Genomic DNA, 26233 nt, shown 5'->3' with positions numbered 1-26233 from the left:
GCAGGTTTCCTGCTGAGCAGAGAGCCTGGTGTGGGGCTCAATCCCAGGACCCTGAGATCATGACCTGAGCAGAAGGCAGAGGCTTAACCCACCGAGCCACCCAGATGCCCCCCTAAATGACTTTTTAATGGAGCATCAACTTTTATCTCAAGGAGTACTAGTGTTTCAAGGAACGCAGCTTTAGAAAACACTGATCCACAAGAGAGTGCAGTTGAAAGGAAAATAGAGGAAAACATGCTTTGGGCTGAGTTTTTAATGCAAAGAGGGGGGTTGGGATGTTTTCTCTAGGAAAGAGGGAACTTTGAAAATAGATGATCAGTGTTACTTACTTCAGGAATAACCATCTGGCAAATGTTACAACAACACCAAACTTTCGTTTAAGTTTTGCAGTTTACAGAGCATCTTTAAGTACATTACGTAGGTCAGTTCTGAGAGTGGGAGTTACTAGCCCAGATTACAGTACTCTTAGGGAGCTGGGGGCCACAGGAACAAAGGAAGACCCAGACACAGGGTCATGTGCAAAACCTGATGACGCTGTCCACTAACTCAGATGGCTGCCGATGTATGACTCGCTTCCAGATGGGGATTGTTAATTGCGGTCATGGGCGTGGCCAGGATCACCTGTGGGGGAAGGTAGGGTAGAGACCTAGGAATAAATAAGGCTTGGGCAATAGCGATGTAGAGAGGCCACATGATGAAGAGGAACGTGGAAAGAACTCTCAGCCAGTGCATGTGAGGCAAATCAAGAAAATACTGAGATTCAGATGCCAACGCAAGACAGCATCTCAGAAGAAAGGACAGGTCAACAGTCCTGATGCTTCCAAGAAGTCGGGTGAGCAAGGCGGCATGGAGGCATGCTACCCAGAGCCCCCTTTGCAGGAGAGACCTTGCCCCAAGGAGCCCATCAGACAGCCTCCAGCTACAGGTGCCTCCAGGAATGGCCTCAGCGTCTGACAAAGCCTTCTCCTCCCGAGGCAGCCCTCAACCAGTGAGTGAGCTGAGTGGTGGTGGAAGTGTTCACACACCCCTGGCCACTGTGGGTAAATTCGATGTTGCAGCCCTACCTAGGTGCCCAATGTGCTCTCCCTACCCCATCCTGCTCCCTCTCCGGCAGGTGGCTGGTCTGCACCCACGCTCTCTTTCATGGCTGTTACCCCTCCTGAGTCTCTCATACTTCTAACTCTCAGAGTCAGCTTCCAGAGAACCTGGATTGGCACGGCGGCCCTCGGTGACCTCACTGAGAGATGATTAGGCAGGGTTGTGGGGCTGGAAGCCAGACCGGGGGCAGCGGGGTGGTGGTTGGTGGTGGCGTGGAATTAATAGTGAGTAGGATTTGACAAAATGGAGCCAGCAAGTATAAACAATTCCTTTGAGGAGGCTCAGATGGCCCAAATGCTTTTGGCCGCTTGAGAACAGACACTTCTTGTAAGTATCCCATAGTCCCCAGAAAGAGATGTGCACTATATAAAAAAAAATCAAAGTAATGATGAGCAGTCATTTTTCTCTTTGGCGGATACATCTTTCTCAAAGCTGTGTTTCTTTTTGATGTCTCTGTATAAAGGAAACCCTTCCCCCCCTCAAAAAAACTGGTCGATTAACATTGCCTCCTCTTCTCCATTTATTGGATAATCATCAATTTCTCACATTCTTTACCACCATCACCAGATGATACAAAAGTTGTCTGAAAACCCTTCAGTATATCAAAGAGTTAATAAAGTGCTGAAATCACTTTTCCTTTTCAAGGAAAGGTAAATTTTTTCCAAAACCACTAACTAAAGGAAATTCTGGGATGCACTTCAAATAGTAGGGAAAAGGCCCCTGACGGGCAATTCGAGAAGCAGTAAGGATTGATGAACAAGAAGGTAAAAATATGGACATAAGGTGCAAAGAGAATTATCTGTATAAAATGCAACAATAATGTCCTGTACAATAATGACTCTTTAAAGAGATCAAGCATAATCTTTTAAAGAGCATATAAATTGGGAGGGGAAGCTAGAGGTCGGTGTCTTCTTCTAGAGTGTACACCTGATACACGGGCTCCTAAGCTCTCAGGGCGGCCAAGGGGCAGGTATTTGGTGGAGGTGTGCAGTCACTTCCACCCCGCTGGGAGGCCCACACCCCTGCGAGTAAGGTGGAGCCATGACCAGGGAGAGTAGGAGGGTAGGCTGCCTGTTGGGGGGCGCCACATGCAATTAATTTCCCAGGCCCTCAGAAAGGTTAGGAGAGTCAGGTGATAAAGAAGGAAGGAAGACCTTCTAACAGTGGCAACTCTGAGTGACCAACCATCCGGAGCTGGGATGGAATTGCGGGATTGGCCAAGTTCACTGTCACCAAGGCAGGGGGAGGGTGGTGGCTGTGTGGCGTCCCGGGAACAACCTGGCACTTCTGACTCTGACTCCCAGGTGCGAAAATATGAAATCCAGTGTCCCTGGCATCAGGTTGGGATAACACTGGGCATAACCTACCCTCCAGAGTCCCCAGAAGAATCAGGCTGAACCTCCTGTCACGGTACCTAGCGGCTCCTTGATTGGCTTCCTCCCCTTCCCCAGGCTTCCCTCCCTCCCTCACACATCTCCCCTGATGTACTTTACTACATCATGTGTGGACCAAATCCTGTCCCAGGACTGCTCCTGGGGAACTGGAGCTGAGCTGAAGAAGCTCATGAGTAAAAGCATGGTGTGCACGTGTGGTGTGCGTGTACGAGTTGCGTGTGTGTGTGTGTGTGTGTGTGTGTGTGTGGTGTCACTAAGTCCAGGGCATGAAGTGGAAGGAGAAGGGCTCTCACACTGCCCTGTGTCTTGAGGGTATTTTATCTTCTGGGCTTTCCACACTCCAGAAGAGGTGACTGTGGGAGAACTCTCCCCCACTTTCCCACAGTCCGCACCTCACTATCCTGCTCCCAGTCTCCCTTCTCTTCCCCCTTCTCCCTCAAACCACTTATTTACCTCCCACCCACCCCATCTGCTCTGCTCTGTCGCAGATGGGACCATCACAGGACTCCCAACCCTCTCTCTGCCTGCTGCTGTCTTTTCCGTTCTGCCAATAAGGGGGCACTAGAGCGAGGCTGCCCTTCTGGATTTGGTCCTGTTCCTTCCTGTTCCTGACAGCATCACCCCACAAAAGTGGACTGGGACCCCAACAGTGGCTGTGGTTTCCAGTTTTTGGGTTTGTTTCCGTCACTCCTGGGGGCAGCCTCATCCCCTCCCTCAAAGACATCAGTACCTACAGGCAGGCTCGTCTACCTCAGGGAAGAGAGCTCAGCCCTGGGGAGACCCACTTCTGGCTTCTGAGGCCCCAGTGCCCGCTGGCATTGAGGTCTGGTGCCAACTCGTGCGGGCCCTTTCTCTGGGCTTCTGGGCTTCTAAGATACCTTCTTCCCCTTGTTCCTTGGGAATGCTAGTGGCTTTTTTTTTTTCCCAAGGACTCTGTGTCCCTTTTTGCCTTTCGGCCCTCCAACATCTGTTCAACCAATTCACCATGTTCAGTTTGTATTCTACTAAACTGAGGGGTGGGGTCTGTCTTCCTGACGGGCGTCTACCTGGAAGAAGGCCCTCCCTCTCCCCAGGGCTCCAAAATGCACGGGCTCAGGCATTGCTTATGGTTCCCTTGTGAGAGAAGTCCAAATGATCACTTTTAAAAATTCAACTCTTAGTAAAATTCAGCTCACTGGCTCAGTTGGTAGAGCATGTGACTCTTGATCTCAGGGTTGTAAGTACGAGCCCCGTGTTGGGCAGAGAGATTATTTAAAATCTTAAAAAAATTTTTTTCAACCCTTATTCAAGATGACTGGTACAAATAGAAGGCAAACAAAATGAAAAAGCTCAACAATGATGAAATTTGTGCATTAAATCATGTTGACAAGATTTTGATTGACTTAGGGAGCTGTTGGAGAATTCTAGGCAGAGGGATAACAGTGTTGGATGTGTGACAGACTTCTGTCCACTCACACTATTCCTATCAACCAGCTCCATTCCAACCCTCCACCATTTTCAGTCCGTGGGGTTTGGAGGAGACCACTCGCCCCAGCTCAGGGGGAACACATAACTCAGGCCTGACACTTTCCTGTAGAACTTGGAGTTGGAAGCATGTGAGCTGGAGCTTCTCCCCTCATTCTGCCACATGTGCAGCCTGAGGATGAAGCCAGCTTTTGCAGAAGGATAGAGCTGAGTGGCAAGATGGAGGCACTGGGTCTCAGTGATGGCCGCTGAGTTTCTAGAGCAAGCCCCTCCTGAAATTAGCCTCTTACCCATAGTTTTTTTTTTTTTTTGTAATTTAGTCAGTTTATGTCACTGAATCAAGAGTTCTACCAGAAGTATCTACAGATTTCTCTAGAAGAGTTAAGTGGAAGACTTGAAGCCACTGTGGTGGTTGAAGCATTAGGACGGTAGTAGGAAATTGAAAATTAGGAGGTAGGGTCAAGAAATATCAAGACTTGGTTACTGAGTAACTATAGTGAGTGAGAGAAATGGAGGCATCCAGTGAAAAGGTGGTGATCAAATTTGGAAAATAAGGTGAAATCATTGAATTGAGTTAAACAGGAAGAGGATAAGTGGAGAGTTGGAGATGAAGTCCACTTTGAACATCAGTGTGTCCGTGGATCACCCAAGGCACTACAGTCATGCCAGAGCAACTGGGTGTGAGTGGGAAACTCAGAAGAGAGGTTAGCGGTGGTGCCAAAGATTTGCGATCACCCCCATCCAGGTTGATCACAGCATGCTGGTGATTGGAGATGGTCCACCCAGATTGCAGGCGGCCTGGTAGGAAACAGAAGGGACCTGCTGAGATGGGAGCCTGCCGGGCCAAAACTGACAGACATGCAAGGACAGGCAAAAGAGAAAGGAGGCAAAACACTCAAGAAGGAGGTCGTGATTTGCTGCGTGGTGTCACGGGCCACCCCATCCCATCTAGGAAAACCAGATGAGTTCTCTCCTGAATGCACTTGGGGCTGATGGGGCAGATTTCAAATAATCTATTTCCCGGACTTCCCTTTATCTGCTCTGCTCCTATCTTTTCCTCCTCGTCACCAGTGCTTCCAACAAAGGACAGAAGGGAAAAAATACCAAGACAGGGACTCTGACCAGGGAAAGGAAAGATTTGGGATGCACAGTGTCTGCAGCCCTGCCTCTATGTAGGAAGGGACTAGACTGTGGCCAGGCTCTGGAGTGGAACCACGTTGGTTACCAGGGCAATAGTTAGTAGCATCTACTGAGAAGCATTTTTAAAAGATGTAAAGTTACCAAGGACACGTGAGATTTGGACATCTATATAGAAGAGTGCTGATCCTAAAACATCCCTCACCAGAAACTTGGAAAAATTCATCCCACCCTTGTTTGGTTAGGATCTCTGGTTACTGTTTCACCTGATGGACATCCAAGGGGTCTCAGATTCCAGCAACCAGTAACCTCTCCTCTCCTGATTCTTGTAAGTCTTACCAAGTCTTGTAGTTTACAAGCCATCCTGTACTTAATCTCAAAGCATAATAGTATACTTTTTAGGTGTTAACATAAAAGACACCAAAAACACAGTCAAAAGAAATGATGGATGTTTATAAATGCGTGGATAGATACACAGGAAGCAGCCAAACAGCGAGGGATGGAAGAGCTTGCCCCTGGGTGAGAAGGAGGCACACTGTGTGCTCTTTTGTAGCCTTTGAATTTCATTTTATGGACCCACCAAAAAATTAACTTAAAATCCTACAAAAAAGCAATAAAGCTGCTGGTAGGGTATGCATTCCAGGAGGAAAAGGACAGCATAAGTATTACATAACAGGTGCGTTCATAGAAATACACAACAGGGATTCCCTAGAGCAAATGTTAATCACACAGTCTCAGTTCGCTGCTGCCTGGCAGCTTCTGCCCATCTTACTCAGATCACGGAGGAATTACCCTAAATCCCAGGCAGGAAATGGAGGCATGAACCCTTGTGGTATTGATGGGGTCTGAAGTGTTAGGGTTTGGGGATGACAGTCAAGAAAGAATTCTTGAGATGTCTTTTGTGCAAAAAGGTGGTTTTATTAAAACACAGGACAAGACCAGTGAGCAGAAAGAGTTGCCGTGGGGTCATAAATAGTGGCTGATCATATACATTCAAGTTGGGAGGGGGTTAAGGACAGGTATTTTGGAAACAAGGATTCCAGGGGGCTGGCTGTTGTTAGGAAAAGGTCATTTATTACTGTTTAGCAAAAACTCAGTCATGAGACACTTCAAATGTGTATCAGTGGGTCATATGCTTGGAGGATGATTGCTAACATATATCTTGGGGACTGGAGACAAAAGGAGTTTCCAAAGGAATTTTTATATGTTAAAGTATACTTACAGGATCCTGGGGGGTGGGGGTCGGGGTAATGTTAAGCTAAGATTGCCTTTTGCCCTTAACAAAGCATTAACAACATGACAGCTGAATTCCTAGAGGAATGTCAATCTGCCTATTCCAAGGACTTATCAGTGGGCTGTAGGCCATAAGGAAATTTGATTTTTTCCTTTTGCCTTTGTTTCCTACATCAGTATTATTTGTGGGTCCTGGAAAGGAGGGCCACTGCTGACTCCTGATCTTCCAGCCACTAATTATTGATCAACACCCCCCCCCCAACCAGGACAAATGCAGCCCAGATAGGGCCTCATCTACATGCAAAGGAAGTGGCCAGAGGCTGAGGCTTGGCAGGGGCTGGGGTTGGGAGGATGCTAGTGCTGTGGAGGGTTCTAAGGGGTCTGTGTTTGTGGAAGAATGAGGAGACTGTCCTAAATCCTCCTTGTGCGTAGGACACCTGTGGTGTCTCCAGCGTACTGCCAAGCAAGAGGAGCTCACTGAGGAGAGAAGAGAAAGCTGTTGGGTGAGCACAGGAGGAGATAAATGTGGTAGCTGTTCTAACTTTCCCATGCCCAGAAATTCAGACTGCTAATCCACTAAAGACAGGTGGAAGGGCAACAGGGCCTCTAAGGCATTCCAGATCAAACCTGACCTGACATCCACCCACCCATCCATTTAATTCTGCTACTCACAGATGGTTGCTGCCTCCTGGCTCTGTGGTCAGGTGCTGTGGGTCATTCCATCCCTGTTAGGAAGTCAGGGTTCTCTGCAGAAGTTCATTGCAGTGGTGGAGAAACAGAACAAAAGGCAGTTTGCCTGCTCTTTGTCTGTTTCAATTTCTTCTTCTATAAAGCAGAGGTTAATAATAATAATAATAATAATAATACCTACCCCGAAGTTCTGCTGGGCAGTTGAATGAGAAAATCCGCTCAATGTGTTTAACAATGACATATGGTAAATGCTCAATAAACGGGCGCCAAAGCCTTCAGTTTTTATTCCCCAGTCGAAGCACCCTTAACCTGCTTAACAGGGGAAATGGGAAGTTTATAACCACCGAGGTCCCCGTGTGCTTTAACACGCTTTGGGGGGAATTGGTGTGGAAAATAGATTAGGAAGGGAGGAGGCTAAAGGCTAGAAATCCAGAGAAGTCTGCAGGCATCCAGATGGGAGGTGGAGGGGCGGGAACTCGGGCCCTTGGCAGTGGCATTCGGGAAATATTTTGGAGAAATTCTCTTTACGACTTGGTAACAGGCTGGGCACGGACCCTCGGCGGAGGGCACCGACCTTGATGGCTGGAGGAAGGTGGAAGGTAGGGAGGCAGCTGCAGGGAAGATCTTAGAGGCGTTGAGCTGGAGAAGGGCGGCTTGGGACGGGAGGCAGAAGCGGAGGGCCCAGAGGCTGCTGTGAGTGCAGGGGTGGGGTTCGAGCTGGAGGTGGAGAATTTGTGCGGGGGGCGGGGGGAGGGGAAGGGGGCTATTCTCGAGCGCTGCTGGCGCTTGTCTAGGTGCGGAGGCGCTAAGCCCGATTTCCTCCTCGGACCCTCGGCTGCAATGCAGTCGGGCGGGCCTGGAGGAGCCGCCGGGGCACGGGATGACCCCGCGCTGGGGACCTGTCGGGAGTTCCCTCCTGCCGCGTCCCTTCCTCCCTCCCTCCGCCTCTAGCCGCCTCCGAGCTCCCATTCCGCAAGGCCCCCGGCGCCTCCGCCCTCCCGCTTCCCATGACCTCAGTGAGACGCGCTCGGGATCAAGTTTAGGCTGGTTTTCCAGCGGGCCGCCGGCCAGACCGCAGAAACCGCCGCCGTTCAGACCCGGCGGCCGCGGCCCTCCCGCGGCCAGGGCGGGACGGGCGCGGGCGGCGGGGGACGGGACCCTCTCGCTGGGCCCCCAGGCCCGGCGGCGGCTGTCGGAGAGGTTCGCCTTTCACCATCCGCTGAATTCTAAGCCGGCGGGGCCCCCAAGGGTCGGCGCACGGGGCACGATCGGCCGCTGCGAGCCACAAACTGGGGCGGGTGCGCCCTGAGGAACTCGCGCTCACTGCCGGTCCGGGATCCCTCCGTCCCCCGCAAACCGGGAGTTTCCGCCCGGCTCCCCGCAAGCTCGGGATTCTCCGCCCCCCCGTCCCCCCGCCACAAAACCCACCGCAAGCCCAGGAGTCCCCCCCCGCCCCACAGCCCACTGCAAACTAGAGGTCACTGCCCTCCCACCCCCAGCCAGTCCCGGACTCCCGCCTTCCCCCTTCCACGCAGGCCCAGGATCTCCCTCGTCACCCGGGGCACTGCAAGCCCGAGAATCTCTCTGTGTCCTCGCTCACCGCAAGCCAGGGATCCCTCCTGCACTAGCCCCAACCCCGCCCCACCAATTTAGGATCCCCTTCCATCCGCAGCCCATCGCACGCCCGATCCCGCCTGTCCCCGGCGGGGTCCCAACTCCGGCCTCAGTCCCCAGACTGTGGGCGGGGGGGGGGGCGCGGGTTGGGGATTATCTCGCGCTGCCCGCGCCCCGCAGCTCAAGGGGAGGCAGGACCCCACCCACCGCGGCCTCTCCTCCCGGCCTCGCGTTTCGCCGCGGACGAGCCCCCGGGCGCGGCTGCAGCTCTCAGCCGCGCCCGGGGGCTCGTCCGCCCACCCAGGGCTTCCTGCGAACGCTGGGACTTGGGACTTTCCTGAGTTTTGCGGCTCGTGGCAGATACCGCGCCCTCGAGGCACAAGCCCCTGGAGTCGGCTTTCACGTTTTCCATCACTACAGCCGGAGCGTAACTTAATTAGCTTCTTTTTCGTTTCCCCAAGGGAGAAAAGGAACCTGAGTGGGAGGAGCCGATTGTCTCCTCTGCCCAGAGGCCGTGAATCCCTGGGGCTCGGGTGCGGTGGCCTCCGCAGCCGGGGTTTCCGGGGACGGTTCTCAGCGGCAGTGGTGGCCTCCTGGAAACTTCAGAGGAACTGTATCTGAAGCTGCTTCTAGCCACATGTACCCTCTAATAGTGGCCTGTGGGGCGGGAGGGGTAGGCGGCCTCCCTGGCGGCGGCGCTCCCAGGAAGCGGACAGAGCCGAGGGCACACTCCACGCCTGGGTCCCGGTCCCGCCTGGCAGGGCAGCGGCACAGCACGGTCTCCCCGTGTTGTGCCGCCGACATCACCCGGTCGCCAAAAGGCCTCTCCTTGCCCGAACTCCGCAGGTGCCCCAGGGCCCGGGCTCCCGTGGGTGGCGCTGCCTGTGCCCCGCGCTCAGGACCTGCAGTTAACCCCACCTGACTCTGTCTCGCTTTTCTTGGGCACTTGGGTCTCCCGCCACCTTTGTGTATCTTGGACGTTAGATTCACTGTCAGAAGCGTTTTTGTATTTGGCCAGTTCCAAACTCAAACTTCTCTACAAAGCCCACATTCCTGGTCGTTTGGGGTTTTAAAGGCCAAGGGAGAGTGGAGGAAGTGATGTTCTGGCCTTCCCGTTCTTTCAGGCCTGGCCCCCACCCCCGTTCCCAGAATTTGGGGTGGCCTTTCCTGATCACTCATCCCAAAAACATGTTTTTTCGCTTTTGGACTCTGGAAGCCTCCCTGTTTCCACCACTCAGCACACATTTTGCACTTGGGTTCCTTGATTTGTTCTGTCCTCTCACACCTTCCTGGGGGACACTCCAGGCTTCCTGAGATCTGCTTGTCCACCCCAACATGCCCTAGCACACTGCTGTGTCCTAAGCTTTTAGGAGCTGCACAACAGCTTTTCGTGGCAGTGTGGCCGCTGTGGGCCATGTTGGGAGGGGCATAATGGCACCTTAGCCGCAACTCTACAGACTGGCTGATTTTGCCTTCTCTGGGCAGGTCAGTAAATAACTGCCCCCGGAGATGACTTGCCTGGTGATCTGGCTTCAGGAGGATCCCAGGTATGACATTCAGCGCTCCTCCTAAGTCGCTCAGCCTGTTCAGCTTTGCGATGCATTTCCCGTTTGGTGGAGGAGAGGTTGGGGAAATTAGGTTGTGAAGTGGTCTGAGTAGGTGGAGGTGTTTGGAAAGACCAGGGAAGTCTGAGGTCAGGGACTGCCCCGAAATGAACTTGGGGCTCTGCCAGGCGGTGCTGAAGGAAGGAGACTTATGGTAGTGGTCAAGGATACAGTGAGTACCGCCTGGGGAGAAAGAGAAAGTCAACTATGGGCAGCACAGGGATGGCGCTGGCAGGTGGCTGGGGGGCAGAGCAAGCATGATCTGGTCCTGTGAAATCAGATCTCATGGAGTACATGTTGGCATTTTTGTCTCGAAGAATTACAACCTCTTCTTCTCATCAATGCTTTTACAATAGTTTTAGGAAAGAAAAATATATGCATTAACTATTATGAGCCTTCTTCTGAACTCTTTCAGTCTGGAAGCCTGTCTCCCTTTCCGAAAAAATACAATCAAAGTTAAAAGATATATGTGGGGCAAGGGGGAGACTAATTCATATTTTAATTTGACAAGATGGCTCACTAGAATTTCCTTAGAGACCTGTAAGACATTCAGAGATGTACATTTCCCCCTTGTTTACATAAGCTAAAAGAATATAAAGTGAGTTACAGTTATTTCTTTCAACAAGACGGAGGGGGCCCATTTAGCTAACCAAAAAGACATCTGTAGAAAGAGGCATTTTTTTAAAAAAAGAATTTTAAAAAAGATTTTATTTATTTGAGAGAGTGCGAGCAAGCATGGGGTGGGGGAGGAGCAGAGGGCAAGGGAGAAGAGGGAGAAGCAGACTCTTGGCTGAGCACAGAGCTATGTCCCTGGCTGGATCCTGAGATTATGGACCCTGAGATTATGACTTAATCCGAAGCAGACACAACTGAGCTGCTCAGGCACCCCAAAAGAGCCATTGTTGATTCTTCACCATGAAAGAGAGCAGTACAAACCCAGGAGTCAAGTGGGCATTATCTGTGTCAGTGAAAGGCATCATACTCACATAATTAAGACTAAATTTGGAAATTGAGGGGATATAACCACTGCCACTTGTTAACCTGCAGCAAAGCAAATCAAGTACATATTGACCAAGTTGAAACACATGCTAAGGACAACTCTGGGACTCCAGGATGAGCTCTGCTGCATATCCATGAGCAAAAGGGCTCACTGGAGAAACTATCCTGCCCAGCGACAGTCTCAGACAAAATATTAGCATGTCATATCATAGTGTTAAACTTTAAAAATAAAATAGGTGCTTGTGCTGATCCCTGGATCCCCTGAAAGCCTCTGCAGATGGTTCTGACTTGCCACTTGAGGGCTGGGAACCTCACAGCCTTGCACTTCCCTCCAGAGGGTCAATCCCCAAAGGGCTGTTTTCATTTAAAACTCTGTAAGACCTTGTGAGGCAAGACAGCCCTGTGGTTGCCCATTAATAGAGAGAAAAGTGTGATGTTCCTCCCATCTGCCAAGTAGAGTGGGGGAGGGGGACACGTAGTACACAAGGCTGTCTGTCACCCAGGGCAAATGCAGTGGCACCAATGACAAGATGTGTTCCCTTTAACACTCCCAGAAGCACTGGGTGGAGGATGCTTTGCAAACTAGGGATGGAAGGGGGGGGGCAGGATTACATCAGTGATGACTGGATGAGAATTCTGTGGGGAGCTTAATGCGCTCTGCACTCTAGGCTCTGTGAAGGCAGATGAGTCTTACAGGATCATATGCGTTCAATGACATCCTTGGTGGGTCCTAGACCTACCGTTAACTGGATTTATGACATAGTGGCCACAGAGGTAGCCGTTCATGAATGTTGAGGCAGGCAGTGATTTCCATTCATAGGGATTTTATAGACTAGTAAATGTCAAAACTTTTGGGAACTGATTTATGGTTATCAACTTTGTATCAACTGAGGACAACAGAAGAAAGACTAAAAACCACTATCTGTTGTTGCATACAAAGAGGACAATTTTAATATAAGGAAGGGTAACTTCAGAATTTAAAAACTGCACATTGTACTTTTAAAACCTTTGAACTATACTGTCCTTGGCTTTCTCACTTTCTGTGGTCTGCCAGAAAGTTTATCACCAGCTCCTCTCTGCAAACTAAGGCTCCTTTGCCTTGACCACTCAGGGGCAGCCAATGATGTTAATTTACTCTAAGAAGTGGTTGCAGGGCTTTAAGGGAACCCCAAGGAATTCAAGTGCAAAAGCCTCTCAGTATTTTGCCTCAGTTTCCAATATTAATAACTGTGTGTTGAGTGCTTTAAAGAGAAGTGAACAAGACAGACTGTGGCAAATAGAATCTTGGAAACTTGAAGCTGGAAGGGTTCTTAGCAGTGACATCACCCCTGTGGTTTTTCACACCAGTGCTCTGTGGAGGCACGGCAGTCCTGCTGGAACCAGCAGACCTCCATTTTAGTTATTTTCAACAATTGATCTTCTAATTAAGACAGAGCAGAGTTCAATTGCTTTAAAAAAAAAATGCTTGAACACCACTGATTCAGCCCACCTCAAATTTAGAGGGGAAACAGGCCGAAAGAAGCCTTGGGATTTGCCTGGGGCCCTTTTTATCCTGAAGAACCTGGTGGGGGTGGGCTAGGCAGGATTCTTTGTCAGCCCCCCTCACAGTGTCTGTTCCCAGTTTCATCAATGGCTGATCCAACTCTTCCCATTGCTCTGGGGCAGAGCAAGTTGACCCCTAGAGCTTCCCTCTGGGAAATTTCTGACTGACCCCTGTACTCTGGTCAAGCTGCACCTTGTACTCTGCTTGACGAGCTGTTCCTGCATGATGAGTTTCACTGGCAAATGCTGAAAACTAGTTTTTAAATTCCAGGTCTGTATTTTTGCTCCCACTTTGACTTTTACTGATAAAAATCTCTTTAATAGTATTTCAATTTATTGTATGAATATCATTTTATGATTCAAAGGTCATAACTATATTAAAAATTTTAAAGGTATTTTATTTTATGAAATATCCACTTTTATTAAAATGACTGAACTCTCCCATCTGGTATATAAACTGAGATCAAGGGGTTTCTACTTGCTTCTCTGGGCTCTTCCTACAGCTAGGCCCAGAACAGGCGAACAACATTGATATGTCTACCACAGATACACAATATATTGATTTTGTAGCAACCACCCCAGTGGTAAAACTCAGCATCTGCTAAGTCTGGATACAACTCAGCTGAAAATAGGCAAAAAAAAAAAAAAGGACTAATTCATGGAGACAATGATTTGCAAACTGTGATTTCTAATCATTAGCGGGTCATAAAATCAATTTAGTGGGTTATGAAAGCATGAAAAAACAGAGACATAAGAGCCAGAAAGTACAACAGAAATGGAGATATCAAAGGACACTGCATGCCTTATGGGTAAATATTATTTCATGAATATTTTGTTTCAATCTGTATTAACACATATGTACTGAGTTATGATATAAAATAGATTTTGCAGCCCTCAACAACACCCCAGAGAAAGTCATATTTGGTCACTCAGCCCCTTGAGAAAAGATTTCTGTCTTTGTTTTTGTTTGGTTTTCCCAACTCCCTGCCATGATTCTGTGCTGCGGAGACAGGTAATCGAGAGGCCCCGCCCCCTCAACCCAAGGATGGTCCGCAACGGTCTGCGCGCCACCACTTCCAGGTCACCGCTGTTTCCTATTTTTCTTCCTGACCTATAGATCCGGGGCTCACAGCTGCTACAGCGCGCCTGAATGGAGTCAGTGGAAAACTCGGGTCTCTGCTGCTGTGGGCCTGGCATGAACCCCCGGCCTTCACAGCCAGCGCACTTCACAAATGCTGTCTTCGCCTTTTACCTGTAGCCGTACCTCCCCTGCACACCTTGAGCCGCTGGCATGGTACACGCAGGGACCGAGTGAGTGAGTCCACAGAAACGAATTCAACAGTAAGCACATTCCGCCAATTATAAACTACATACATTAAATTCAACAAAATAGAACAGTTTTAAATGAACTGTCTCTTCATTTCTCTATACTTCATACAAAAGTCCTACACCAAGTTTACTGGATACTGATGAAATCCTAACTGTTGCCTAAGCAGCGTAGGCATTGCCTTCTGTGGCTATCCGTAGTAGTTCTATTAAATACTTCAGTGTCAAACCTTGAATAGTACGGTTATACAACACTGACCCTTTGTATTTGAGCAGTTATAAACTTATTATTTTAACACATCATATATTCAGTACTAGTTAACACTTTATCATAATTCAGTGATAATACATGATACTTTGGGAAAAGGAAGACAGTTAACTGAATTTTCTAGATGCTAGTGAGAAACATATCAATGTACACCATATTTGGGGATGACCATAATTTGCCTGTGACGTAATGGAATCCAGAAAAGTAAACCAAAGCCTTTTTAATCCAGAAGGACACAAAATGTTGCTTGAGTTCAAGCCCTTCACCTTTCATATTAGGAAATACCTGCGCACCAAGGTAAGTGACTTATCTATAGGCACGTACTTACTCAGTGAGGGAGATGTCCCAGGTCTCCTGATAACAAATTCAGACCTTTTCTATTTCATAAAGATGTTTATGCTATAATACAATCATATTTTTAAAAGATCAAGTCAGATATCAAGGAAGGAAAAAATACATGATAACCTTTTAGGCTAAAACAACCCTAGAGCAAGAGTTGAATAAAAGCATATGTTGACAATGGTGTTTAAGGGACCATCATTATTAGTGCGGAACACAGTGTTGTGATTTTGGGCGGGTAGAAGCTCACTGGTTAGAGTAATTCATTGTATGTTTATGCGTTATTTTTGTGCATTAGTTGTGTTTTCATCTGTATCACCTGTGCTAAATTTTTTCCACAAAAATTTGTCATTTGATTTCCAAAGTGAAGTTTCCAGCTCCTCCTTCCTTTTGGAGGAGGCAGCAAAGGGCACTTTTTCACATAGAGTCTCTATCACTGCCAAGTCGGTGAGTTTGCTAAGACTGTCGTCATTCTGTTCATTCAAGATGTCCCAGAAATCTTTTGGTCTCTGTTTTGCTTTTTCCATGGGCCCTGAAAGAACTTTCTTTGGCAGCTGTGTGGGACTGTTCCCATGACTTTTAAAGAGGTCATCAAGAATAGATGTGTCACCAAGTAAGCCTACCATGGAAGTGTTTTCTAACTCTGGATTTTCTAGCTTTTTGTTCTCCACTTTGAAAAGGGGTTCATTTCTTGAAATGCCTGTTCTTGTTAGGTCCCGTTGGTCTTTCATGGTATATTCAAATTTTTCTAACTCATATACTTCAGTGTTCAGGGAATGGGATACTACAGTGTCTTTGGAGGCTTGGCTGTTTTTCTCATCATCAGTCTCTTGGGTAGAGTTCATTGGTGACTTGTTAGTTTCTCCATCATTAGAAAGCACCTCTTCTCTATGGAAACCATGATTTTGAAACTTAATTGATTTTTCTTTATATTTCTGGGGGCTGCAAATTTGAGAAACTTTTTTGGGAGAATCTTTAAATGACAAAGTTTCAGAATCTGACAGCCTTTCTTTCTTAGGAGATTCTCTTTTTTCAGACTTATTCCTGACTCTCTCTCTTTTCTGATGGGAAGATTTAATGAGTTCTGCAGCAGAATCCACAAAAAATTCTTTTACCTCTGGATACTGAGAAGCATAAAAGTCTTTTAGCATTTTCTGTCGTTCTTCTGATGTGGCATTAGTTATATGTTCAGCAAATTCCTTTACAGAAGGCAAATTAAAATAAGAAGCCATTTCTTCAAATTGTTTTCTGAAGATTCAATGAACAAAAGCAATGGTTATTTTTATTACATTTTATTTTAAAAGACCTCATCATCAGTGATATTTTTTAAGGAGACAAAGCTATGTATATTTGACCCTTGTATAACAAGGGTGTCAGGTTTCCCCATGAAGTTGGAAATACGAGTATAACTTTTCATTGTCCCCCAAATTAGCCTACTGTTGACTGGAAACATTTACCAATAACAAAACAGTCAAGTAACACATATTTTGTATGTTATATGCATTATATATAATGTGCTGTATTATGTGCTATATTTTTACAATAAAGTAAGCTAGAGGAAAGGAAAATGTTATTAAGAAAATCATAAAGAAGAGATTTTACATTTACAGGACTGTATTTACCAAAAAAAAAAAAAAAGTCTGCCTATAAGTGCATTTACACTGTTAAAACCCGTGTTACTCGAGTCAACTATAATTTTATTCGTTTAATATATATTACCTTCATTCCATAATGAAAATGCATTTTAGGCTAGCAGGATGTGACCTCTTTCTTCATGCTACTGAAAAAAACTTTTAGCCCATGAAATAACCAACTTTTTAAGTTATTCTGATAAATACTATTAGCTGTATCCTGGGAATTGTGGGATCCCAGCATGTTAACTCCTCCAGTCAGCCAATTTATGACTGACATGAGAATCATAATTTATATAATCTATATTTGAAAATCTGTATTGCGTTTAAGTCTGATAATTGAATTATCAAAGAGAGGTCTTAATGAATGGAAGAGAGAAAATTCTGAAAAATAAAGGAATTTTTTTCTTCTCTCTCCTTTTTTTCCCTTCTTCCACAAATACAACATAGAAATTTCACACAATTTTTTGAAGATCCTAAAGGAAAATTCTAAACTGATAAACCTAGATTTTTTCTCCCCCCAACTGGTCTAACTTGGGTCTAGACAGCCAAGCTGAGAAGTAAGATGCTATTTAAAGCAGTGAGTTTCACTCTTAGTGTAAGATACTAATAAAAGCTATTTTGTGCATATGTGAGGTAACGGGCCTTCCAGAACCCTCGTAAGACAGATGCAGAAAGAAAGATTGTTTCAGAACCCTAAATACCAGACTCTGCTCCTTTCCCCAGATGAGGGTCCTATGGACTGCACTGTGTCCCCCTCAAATTCATATGTTGAAGCCCTGATCCTCAGTGTGACTCTATTTGGAAATACGGCCTTCAGAAAGTAATTAAGGCTAAATAAGGTCATAAGAAGCCACCAGAGAGATCTTTCTCCACATGAGAGGACATGGTGAGAACGTCACCATCTGCAAGCCAGGAAGACAGCCCTCAACAGAAGCCAAATCAGCTGGGACGCTGATCTTGAACTTCCCAGACTCTAGAGTAAGAAATAACTTTCTGTTGTTTAAGCCCCAGTCTGTGGGATTTCGTTTCGGGAGACAGAGTAGATTGAGACAGAGGGTACTGACTGCTTTGCTGATACTGAGTTTGGGCCATGAGTCAGGAGAGCTCAATGTTCCCAAACATTCTTTCAGACAAAAGCCAGAGATGGTTTTGTAGCCCAAAGTTTTAGAATTATATTTATATTTTATATAATACTTTCTTAAAACAGTCATTTATGCATTTAGCAAATATTTATAGACCCTCTATGTGCTAGGTACCATGAAAAGCCCTATACCATATTCTTTAAGGAGTTTATAGTTGAGCTAGGGGAGACAGATGCATGAAAATCAAACCAGAAGAGACTGATAAAGCCCACTACAGTATGAATACAGGGCCCTGTGGGTGCCCACAGATACTGAAGCCAGCGATGGGTCATGGTTAAGGTAGCAGGGCAGGCTTCCCTGGTGTCACCAGTCAGATAAGGATGAATGAGGAAACATTCCAGGGAAGGGGGAACACGCACAGGCCTGCTTCTGAGAGGACCTGGCGTACAGTGGGGCAGGAGGAACAGCCAGGGAAGAGGGTGAAAATTATGAGGGGTCCGTATGCCAATTTCAGAAGTTTGCATTTTCTCCTACACACAACAGAGACCCCTGAAGGTAAAATGATGATTTACTTATAATGTATGTACATAGGAGCTCTAAAGCCACTATGATTTTTGCTGTTCAGGCCAGGTTACATAAAGTTTGTGTTTCCTGTGATCTGAGTGGCAATCTATCCCGTGCGCTCACGACTTTCTTTCGTGGCTCCAGATAAACACACTGGCTTCCAGTCCTCACCACACTGGTCCTATTAACTGTTCCAAGTCCAGATACTATCTATGCTTGATCAACAGCCACTCTTCCTGCCAAAAGAATATTTAATAACACAAATACAAGCTTCCAAATTTCTGTCCTGGAAATTGCCAATGTTCTTGTTGGAAAGCAACAAGCACGTTCTTAAAAGGTTCCAGTTTTCACTTCACATGAAGTAATGAGGTATTATTATTTTGTTTATTAATCATTTCCAAATCCATTTTCATGGCCTTTCTAATAAATATTTGTGTTGCAAAGATTAGGTTAATGGCCAAGTTATGGGCTGATGTCTTTTTTATTTATCCAAGACTTGGTGGTGTCTCAGCAGCTGCCAAAGTACTTTCACCTTTGCTATGCTGACCTCACTCACAATCCCCATGATTCTGTCACTTCTGGGAGGGACCTGCTGACCCCTGTCATGTCAGTAATATGCAAGTAAATTCAGCCGTGTGGAAGCCCCCTCACAGGACGAGTTAGGATTATAATTGTTTTATTTTTGCCTTCTACCTGGCTTTCATAATTCTTGGTCTTTAAGAAAATATTCTCCAAGTATTGAAGGAAGTGCAAGGTACAATCAGGAGGTATAAGCTAGCCACTTTGTAAGGACAATTTAATAAATGAGAATAGACACTCATGAGCCACTACAGAGAAAGAAAAAAAAAAAAAGAAACCAAAGATAGGTATCTTTCAGCAAATATATCCAGAGAAGTTGTGTGCCATGGATATAATACACATTCTCTCCCCTTTTCTTGAGGAACTGGGGAAAAGGGGTAGAACACAGCTAAACCACCTTCTCTTCACCTGAGCTTTCTGAAGTGAAGGGAGACAGAAACTTCATTCCAGTGACCTGAGGGCAGCAGTTGGTACAGAGCCGTGATTCTCACAAAGCAGGGGTTGGCGGGAAAGTTGTGTCAGCAGTTCAAATACTGTTCCCTGGCTCAAATATTGGTATCCTAATGTTTGCCTTTCACTTAGCTTGAGGTATTTATTCCCTAGGCTAGGCAGAGAAAGAAGGAAGAGAGGCAAAAACTAAGCATTGTTAATAGTTTTATTTTAATATACGATGCTAGAGGGGGTAAGGACTCTTGTGCTCCTCAAAAACTGGTAAAATGCATATGGTCGGTCTCTGAACAAAATAATTGCACAAAATAAATTGCCCCAAGTTTGCCCAGAATCATAGTTATAAGTCTGTTTAAGAGGAGATATGGGGCTATAGCATGTGGAGTGTTCACCTTTTTGGGCAATGGTGGGCCGCTAAGAGCCATGCTCTAACCTATCACACCAGCACCCAACGGCCGAGGATCTGCCAAACCCTGAGGAGAGAATTTGGAACCTAGAGAGCCATCACCATTTGCCTGCTGAGCCTTCAGGGCCGATTCAACCAGACCTCCCATCCCCACTTACCTCAGCCACTATTCCTCTCTTACCTGGAACCACTGGCCTCTCATCCCCTCCTTGTCTCTCCTTTCCCAATCATATGCAATCCTTCACCCTTCCAGACCATTCTTGCAGTGCCCCCAGAACAAGGCCATGATCTACCAACTCCCTGTTCCTCTCCAGAATAGTCCCTCTGTCCCCTCATACTGCCTTGTCCCATGCAGCCCTCACACGCTAAAGCTCTTAAGCCTCACACCCTAAATCTCAGGGTTCATGGTTCACGTTGCTGCTTCCAGATGATTATTTCCTTGGAGACTTCTTCCCCTCTTTTAAGTTTATGCTATCTCACTAAACCATTCTCTCCTGCAACTTGTTAAGTGACCTTTTAATTGCTTCCTGCTAGTGACTGAACACTGGAGATTAATCCCACCTCCTTTCCTATCTCCTGCCATCATTCTTGATAACACCAATATCCATGTGGATGTCCCACCCTATTCCAACTCATGGCCCACCAATTTCTTTACCGCTCCTGACCCAAGAGTCAACTGCATGTCAGGTCCCTATTCCCAAGACCATAGACTGCCACTGTCATAACATTAACTGTACAACCTGCAAATCCCTGAATTCAGGCACTTTATACAACAGCCCAGCTGTTCAATTCCTCCATGACCATAATGCTGGAAGGTACTTCTGACCTCATCAAGCCTCCCCTTGTCTAGCTTAGGTTCAATTTTATAATTAATCCTTTGCAAACATCCTTCAGCTTCCTTGCTTCTCTTTCCCTCCATTCTAACCCCTGAACATCTCTCTATTCTGTGTCTGTAACTGAGCAATTGAAGCTTGCTGAACAAAGTTTGCGTACCTGCATGGAAGCTTCTACTAGAATTACTCTCAAACAGGACTTAACATGAGTCATGAGACATGAATCTAGTCCTACTAAACCTGCTGTCCTATTTTATAAGCGATTTATTTAATGATTTTCTTGAAATTTCTCTCCCTCTGAATTGATACTTTAATTTTCAATTAATTGAGGAAATACCACTGTACACAATTCCTGTCTTCATCCCTTCATCTAGGAGTTAGACCTTCTTCATGGGTCTTGACCTCACTCTCTCCTGCCTCCAGGGCTTCTGTTAGCCCATCCTGGGCATGTTCTCTTTTTCCCCTGTTCCATACACAAACAGGTTCTATTATCTTCCCAACTTTAAAAAAGCTTATCTTTGACAATGCCCTCTAGCTCCTAATATTTTTCACTCTCCAAGAGCTGTCACAGGGTCTACCCGCCCATCCCCTGCTTGCACCCCAGCATCTGCTCAGAGATTTGCAGGCCGCTCCCAATCACGGCAGTCAATGAGTTCTCTGCTGCCAGTTCCAGGAGGCACCTTCCCACTTCATCTGATTCAGGTTCTCAGAGGCATTTAATAAAATGAAGTGCTCTCTCCTTTTTGAAACTTTCACTCCTCTTGAACTTCAGGACCTTGTATTGTGCTCCTACCTGGTGGGCTACTGTCACCTGAAGACTTAGTCTTAGGGCTTTTCTTCTCCTCTCTGTGCTGGACACCTAAGCTGTTCATACAGTCTGTGGCTCTAAAGTCATTTATAATCTCAATGCTGATGACTTCCACATTTAGATCTCCAGTCCCCATACCCCAGAGAAGCATATCCATTGCTTATTTTGCATTTCCATAGAACCTCAAATTTAATCTGAACAAAAAGAGGATTCTTGATTTTTTTTTCCACTCAAAATTCTTTTCTCTGCTAGTTTTCCCCATTTAGTCAGCCCAGTCTATTGTTCCAACAACCAGTCCAGCACCAAACTGAATTCATCCACTTCACTGTCTCCATGGCAACCACTCTATCGCCAACCACCATTAGCTAGTTCCTTACAGTCCTGCCTTGTCTGCTGTCTTCCACACAGAAATTAGAACAATCTTTTAGAAACATACATCAGATCACGTTAATGCTTCAAAAGCTTCTGGCTGCACTTGGAATAAAATCCAAACTCTTGTCCGCAACCTATAGGGCTTTGTATGCTCCAGCCCCATCTGTGCCTCAGCCTGCACCTCATGGCACTCTGCTTGGTTTATCATGCACGAAGCACTCAGTTCCTTGAGTGTACCAACCTCTTCCCTCCTCAGAGATGTTCTTACTCTAGTTCTTTGCCTGGTTATCCCTCAGGTCAAAGATGTCAACTCTTTTGTGAGGTCTTCCCTGACTACCTCATAGAAAGCTATCTGCACCCCTTCCAGATCCCATTATTCTCTATCAAGGAGGCCTGTCCACTTCTTTCTTATATCATTTTATGTTTTTTTTTTTTTTTACTTTTGAAAATTCTTATGGTTTAATGCCAATTACCACTGCACTGTAAGCTCTATGTCCTTTTTTACACCCTGTATGTTCAGCACATAGCACAATGCCTGAGTATATATCAGATGCTCAATATATATTCAATGAATGAATATAATGCACTTAAGTATTTCATGTGTCCATATAAAATGATTTTTTTTATCAATTCAAGAATTAGCTTTCTAAAAACATTTAAAACATCTGGAATTTATTTTTTAAAGTATACAAATTGAGATGTCAGGTATGGTTAAGATTCAAATAATTTGTATATTTTATTAAGTAGCTATATTTCTTTTGAGAATAATTCTTAATAATAATAATAATAATAAGTCCAATGTTGTTATAGACATACCTGCGGATTCCCTTTGGCGTTTCCCCAATTATGAAGGTGGTCTGGTCTGTGCGGTAGACTTTTTTCTTCTTCTGGGTTACAGGGTGTGAAATGTAAAGGGGAAATGAAATACTTCCTTCACTTAGTTGGTGATCTTTCTTTGTATGTGTCAATGTATCTGTTTTCACTTTTTCTTTATGTGTCTGAAAAGAAAAGGAAAGCAAAACCAAAGTCTGAAAAAACAGTTAATTTTGGTTAAATGAGAAGATGTCTTTATTTTCCCCCCGAACTCTTTATAATCAAGTATATCAAATTCCCTAACTGAAAGCACTATAAGAGATGTTAACCTAGATTTTTAAAAAGAAGATATGGGGAAAAGTTATATTTTATATCTTTCTGAAATATATAAAACTAATGGAAATACTATGATATTTCCATGGTATCTATGGTTTAAGATATATCTTAAAGATATATCTTTCTTAAAGATAGAATAAAAGTAATAACAATAAGATGATGCCTTCATTGTCAAGACTGATTGCATACCATATCCACAATACTGAGGATAAAAGTTAATGATTATAAAAATCATGGCATAAAAATGAGCTATTTAAAATTCTTAAATTCAGTAAGTTCTCTCAATATTATGAGTCAGATTTTCAGGTATTGTATTTATTGTAAAAAAGCCATTTACAAAACTGTTAAGTAGGATATAATTTCATTTTTGTTCTTAAATATACAGTAATATATAAAATTTCTGAAAAAACATATATTCAAATGATAACAGTGGTTACTCATGAATAATAGACTTCTAAGGGTTCTTAACAATCTTTTCATCTCCTACATTTTGCATTTTTATCTACAACAAAAATGACTTGAGGGGCACCTGGGTAGCTTAGTTGGTTAAGCATATGACTGTTTTATGTAAGTAGTGAAACTTTAAAAAAAATAATAATCTTTATGTGAGAATTAAATAAGAAACTATTTTCATAAATTCTACGTTTTTTTTTAGATTTTATTTATTTATTTGACAGAGAACACAAGTAGGCAGAGAGGCAGGCAGAAAGAGAGGGAGAAGCAGGCTCCCTGCTGAGCAGAGAGCCCAATGCAGGGCTCGATCCCAGAACCCCCGGATCATGACCTGAGCTGAAGGCAGAGGCTTTAACCCACTGAGTCACCCAGGTGCCCCTAAATCCTACTTTTTAATCTCTACTGGATTGCCAAGATATTTAATAGTTTTAAGATGCTAGTTACAGTTGGTTAAAATTATACATAAAATAATATTTATTTTACAGACTATATGGGTTGCTTATTTAACATAAATTGTTAAAAATACTGGGTCAAGGAAAAAAAAAAACTTTAAACTCCATGGTTCCAATTTCCCTGAAATGATGGTATAGTGAATATGTGGAAAGTCCTATCCCATCCCAAAAAGAGAAATACTGTATATAATTTGACAACAGGAGAATTATATTTGAGCTCAGAAGTAAGAAAGGTAAATCACTAGGTGCCAAAAAGCAAAGAAGTAATGTAGTTGTGAATGGGAGCTAATGCCTTAAGTTATAGTCTGTAGGACCTCATGTCCAAAGGGGAGATGAAAATGACTGAACTCCCTGCATTAAAAAATAAACAAACCAAAAACAAAGGAGGATATCCAGTTTGCATATTAAAGCTAGGAAAGCCCAAATTGGGAACGCAGGAGAGAAGCAGGCTAATTTCCTACTCTAGATAGGAAGAATCACTGATGAAATGTGGACTGCCCAGGCTATGCCAATTGTGGAATCTGATTTTGTAGCACCTGAGTGTATGGAAAATCTAAGCTGAAAACCAACATAAAAAACTGGCCCGGAATCACTGAAAACTATGGCTCTCAATGAGAGATGAATATAAAAACATACCCTAGGAAGACTTCTATAGCCTAGAGAATGCTTTTGATTCCAGTGTGGGGGTGTGGGGAAGAGCTGAGGCAAAAGCTATGAAGAACAAATAAAACCCACCACCATGAAAATGGGGCAGATGCAACAAGCGTGAGAATACACAATTGGAGGAATTATAGATAATGAAGCAACCTGAAAGAGGCTTTAAATCATTAGCAAGTCCAGAAAGATAAAGGAAAGAATAGAGTTTACCAGCAAGAACTGGGTATTATATAGGCAGATCTGAAAAAGAACCAAACACAAACTCTTAAAAGGAAATATAGTTTTGAAATAAAAAACAGAGATAGCAACAAGCTCAAAATATGAGTTAAAGCAGCAGACTAAACAACCTTACTATGATAGTTGGGAAAGTGGTAGAGTAAGAAGACATACCAAAATTTCTAAAATACTAGAAGAAAAAAATAAAGAAAATAGAAGAGATAATGCAAAAACACAATGGCAGGTAACTGAAGAAGCCATGAATCCTCAAAACAAAAAAGGAGAGAGAATCTCTAGTGGGAAAAATAATAATAAATCTTGTACTTTGTTATATCACAGTGGGCATCTTAAAAACTAGCAGGGAGAAAAAAAAGATATCCCACAAAGAAATGACAATCAACCTGAAGAAAGACTTCTCATTAATACCACCACCACCAGGAGATAATTAGATAATACCATCCACATGCAGAGAGGGAAAAAACGTAAACTTAGAATTCTATACCCAGTTTAACTATCATTAAATTACTCTTTTTTTCAGACATACAAAGACTATAAGAGTGTACTAGATACAGATTCTTGCTAATGACATAATTATTTTTCTTTTCTTTTTTTTTTTATTTTTCTTGTTAGATGGGATTGAAATGGCACATATAAATGAATATGGGTAGGGGATAGTTTTTCATTCCACAAATATTTACTGATCACCTGTTATCTTCCTGCCACCACACTATGCAGTTGAGAACAAAGATATTTACATATACAAAGAGTCCCCAACCCTTAAGGGACTTAAAAGTGACAAGCCCATTTTTTATTTTATTTTAAAGATGGAATGTTTTGTTTTCTTTTAAAAAATAAATCATTTATCTCTTCAACTTATATTCAAGTTCATTTTATTGAAAAACTGAATATAACACATATGATATAACTATTTTCTTTCTTTTCCTTCTTTCCTTCCTCCCCTTCCCTTTTCCTTCCTTCCTTCTTCCCCTTCCCTTCTTTTTCCTTCCCTCCCCCCTCCCTCTCTCTCTCTCCCTCCCTCCTTTCTTTCTTTCCTTCCTTCCATAATCTCTATATCCAATATGGGTACCAAAATTATGACTGGGATCAAGAGTCACATGCCCTACCAACTGAGCCAGCCAGAGACCCTGAAACTGTATGTTTTGTAGTAACAAACCATTTCTAATGAAAATAAATTGACTTCTTAAATATCTCTTGTGAAACCAGATGGACAGACACAAAATGTTGAAAGCACTTTCCTTAAAGACATAGTTTCTTGAATCTTAAAACATTAACAGAAAGGAAAGCTGATCTTTAAAGATATATTTGAGAGAGATTTGATGCATTTATTTTACATCACAAGAAAACAGATGATGGTTGAAAGTTTCCAATAAAAAGGCTCATCATCTTAGATGGTCCCCAAGAAATAGTGATCTATTACTATAAGGAGAGATGGGATGTTTACATGAAGATTAAGGGAATAAACAGAAAAAGAAGGAACTGGGCCAACCAAGAACACTCCATCCTTATATATTGCAATTTCTGAAGCCATAGAGAAATCATGCCAGACAATGGCAATTTTCAATAATTTACATGATTACTCTGGGTCTTTCTGACCTTGGCAGGATTACAGAGCTCATATTTTGTGTGGATACATTTTTTTAAAAGTCAGTTTTATAAATTCTTCAGGGAAATTCAGCTTTTCTAACAACAGGTATCAAACATGTGGATCTCTAATTTTTGCCAAATATCCCATATTTAAAAACCTGATTATGTTAGACAATCATAAAAAAAGGAAGAACATTCTTTTCCCACATGGGCTCAATACAATATCCTTCATTTTTTTTTTTTAATCTATCCAGGTTCAGATTTCCAT

The 26233-nt window shown here is 44.2% G+C and overlaps 2 protein-coding genes across 5 annotated transcripts in view; both read right to left on the bottom strand.

Moving 5' to 3' along the window:
* Window positions 1-6145: 6145 nt before the first annotated feature.
* Window positions 6146-9042, bottom strand: LOC106004172. Its single transcript, XM_045086150.1, has 3 exons — window positions 8857-9042; window positions 7198-8222; window positions 6146-7072 (listed from the first exon to the last, which is right to left on the bottom strand). Exons 1-2 carry the CDS (start codon window positions 9040-9042, stop codon window positions 7431-7433), a joined length of 978 nt encoding a protein of 325 aa, XP_044942085.1. The 3' UTR covers window positions 6146-7072; window positions 7198-7430.
* Window positions 9043-10924: 1882 nt separating this feature from the next.
* The window catches only part of ERCC6L2 (ERCC excision repair 6 like 2), a 135819-nt gene continuing 120510 nt past the window's right edge, over window positions 10925-26233 (bottom strand). For 3 of the 4 annotated variants that reach the window (XM_013048341.2, XM_013048343.2, XM_013048342.2), the window contains 2 exons: window positions 22250-22431; window positions 10925-15956 (listed from right to left, as the gene is read on the bottom strand). In XM_013048341.2, the coding sequence (XP_012903795.1) occupies window positions 14990-15956; window positions 22250-22431 (1149 nt within the window). In that variant the 3' untranslated portion in view covers window positions 10925-14989. Of the gene's footprint in view, window positions 15957-22249; window positions 22432-26233 lie in introns of those variants that run through there. The other variant, XR_001177085.2, reaches the window with a different exon arrangement.

This window comes from Mustela putorius, unplaced genomic scaffold, assembly GCF_011764305.1.
Source record: "Mustela putorius furo isolate JIRA1106 unplaced genomic scaffold, ASM1176430v1.1 tig00000876_pilon_pilon_pilon, whole genome shotgun sequence".
Classification (NCBI taxonomy): Eukaryota; Metazoa; Chordata; class Mammalia; order Carnivora; family Mustelidae; genus Mustela; species Mustela putorius.
Note: the sequence above shows the minus strand (reverse complement) of the source record. Positions and strands in the feature narration are given on the sequence as shown.

What these genes read in the sequence shown, in the direction of transcription:
- LOC106004172 (XM_045086150.1), bottom strand. Translation starts at nt 9,042, where the DNA reads ATGGAAAACGTGAAAGCCGACTCCAGGGGCTTGTGCCTCGAGGGCGCG. An exon ending in CGTCCGCGGCGAAACGCGAG is followed by an intron (nt 8,223 to 8,856) that starts GCCGGGAGGAGA and finishes GGATGGTGAAAG; the next exon opens with GCGAACCTCTCCGACAGCCG.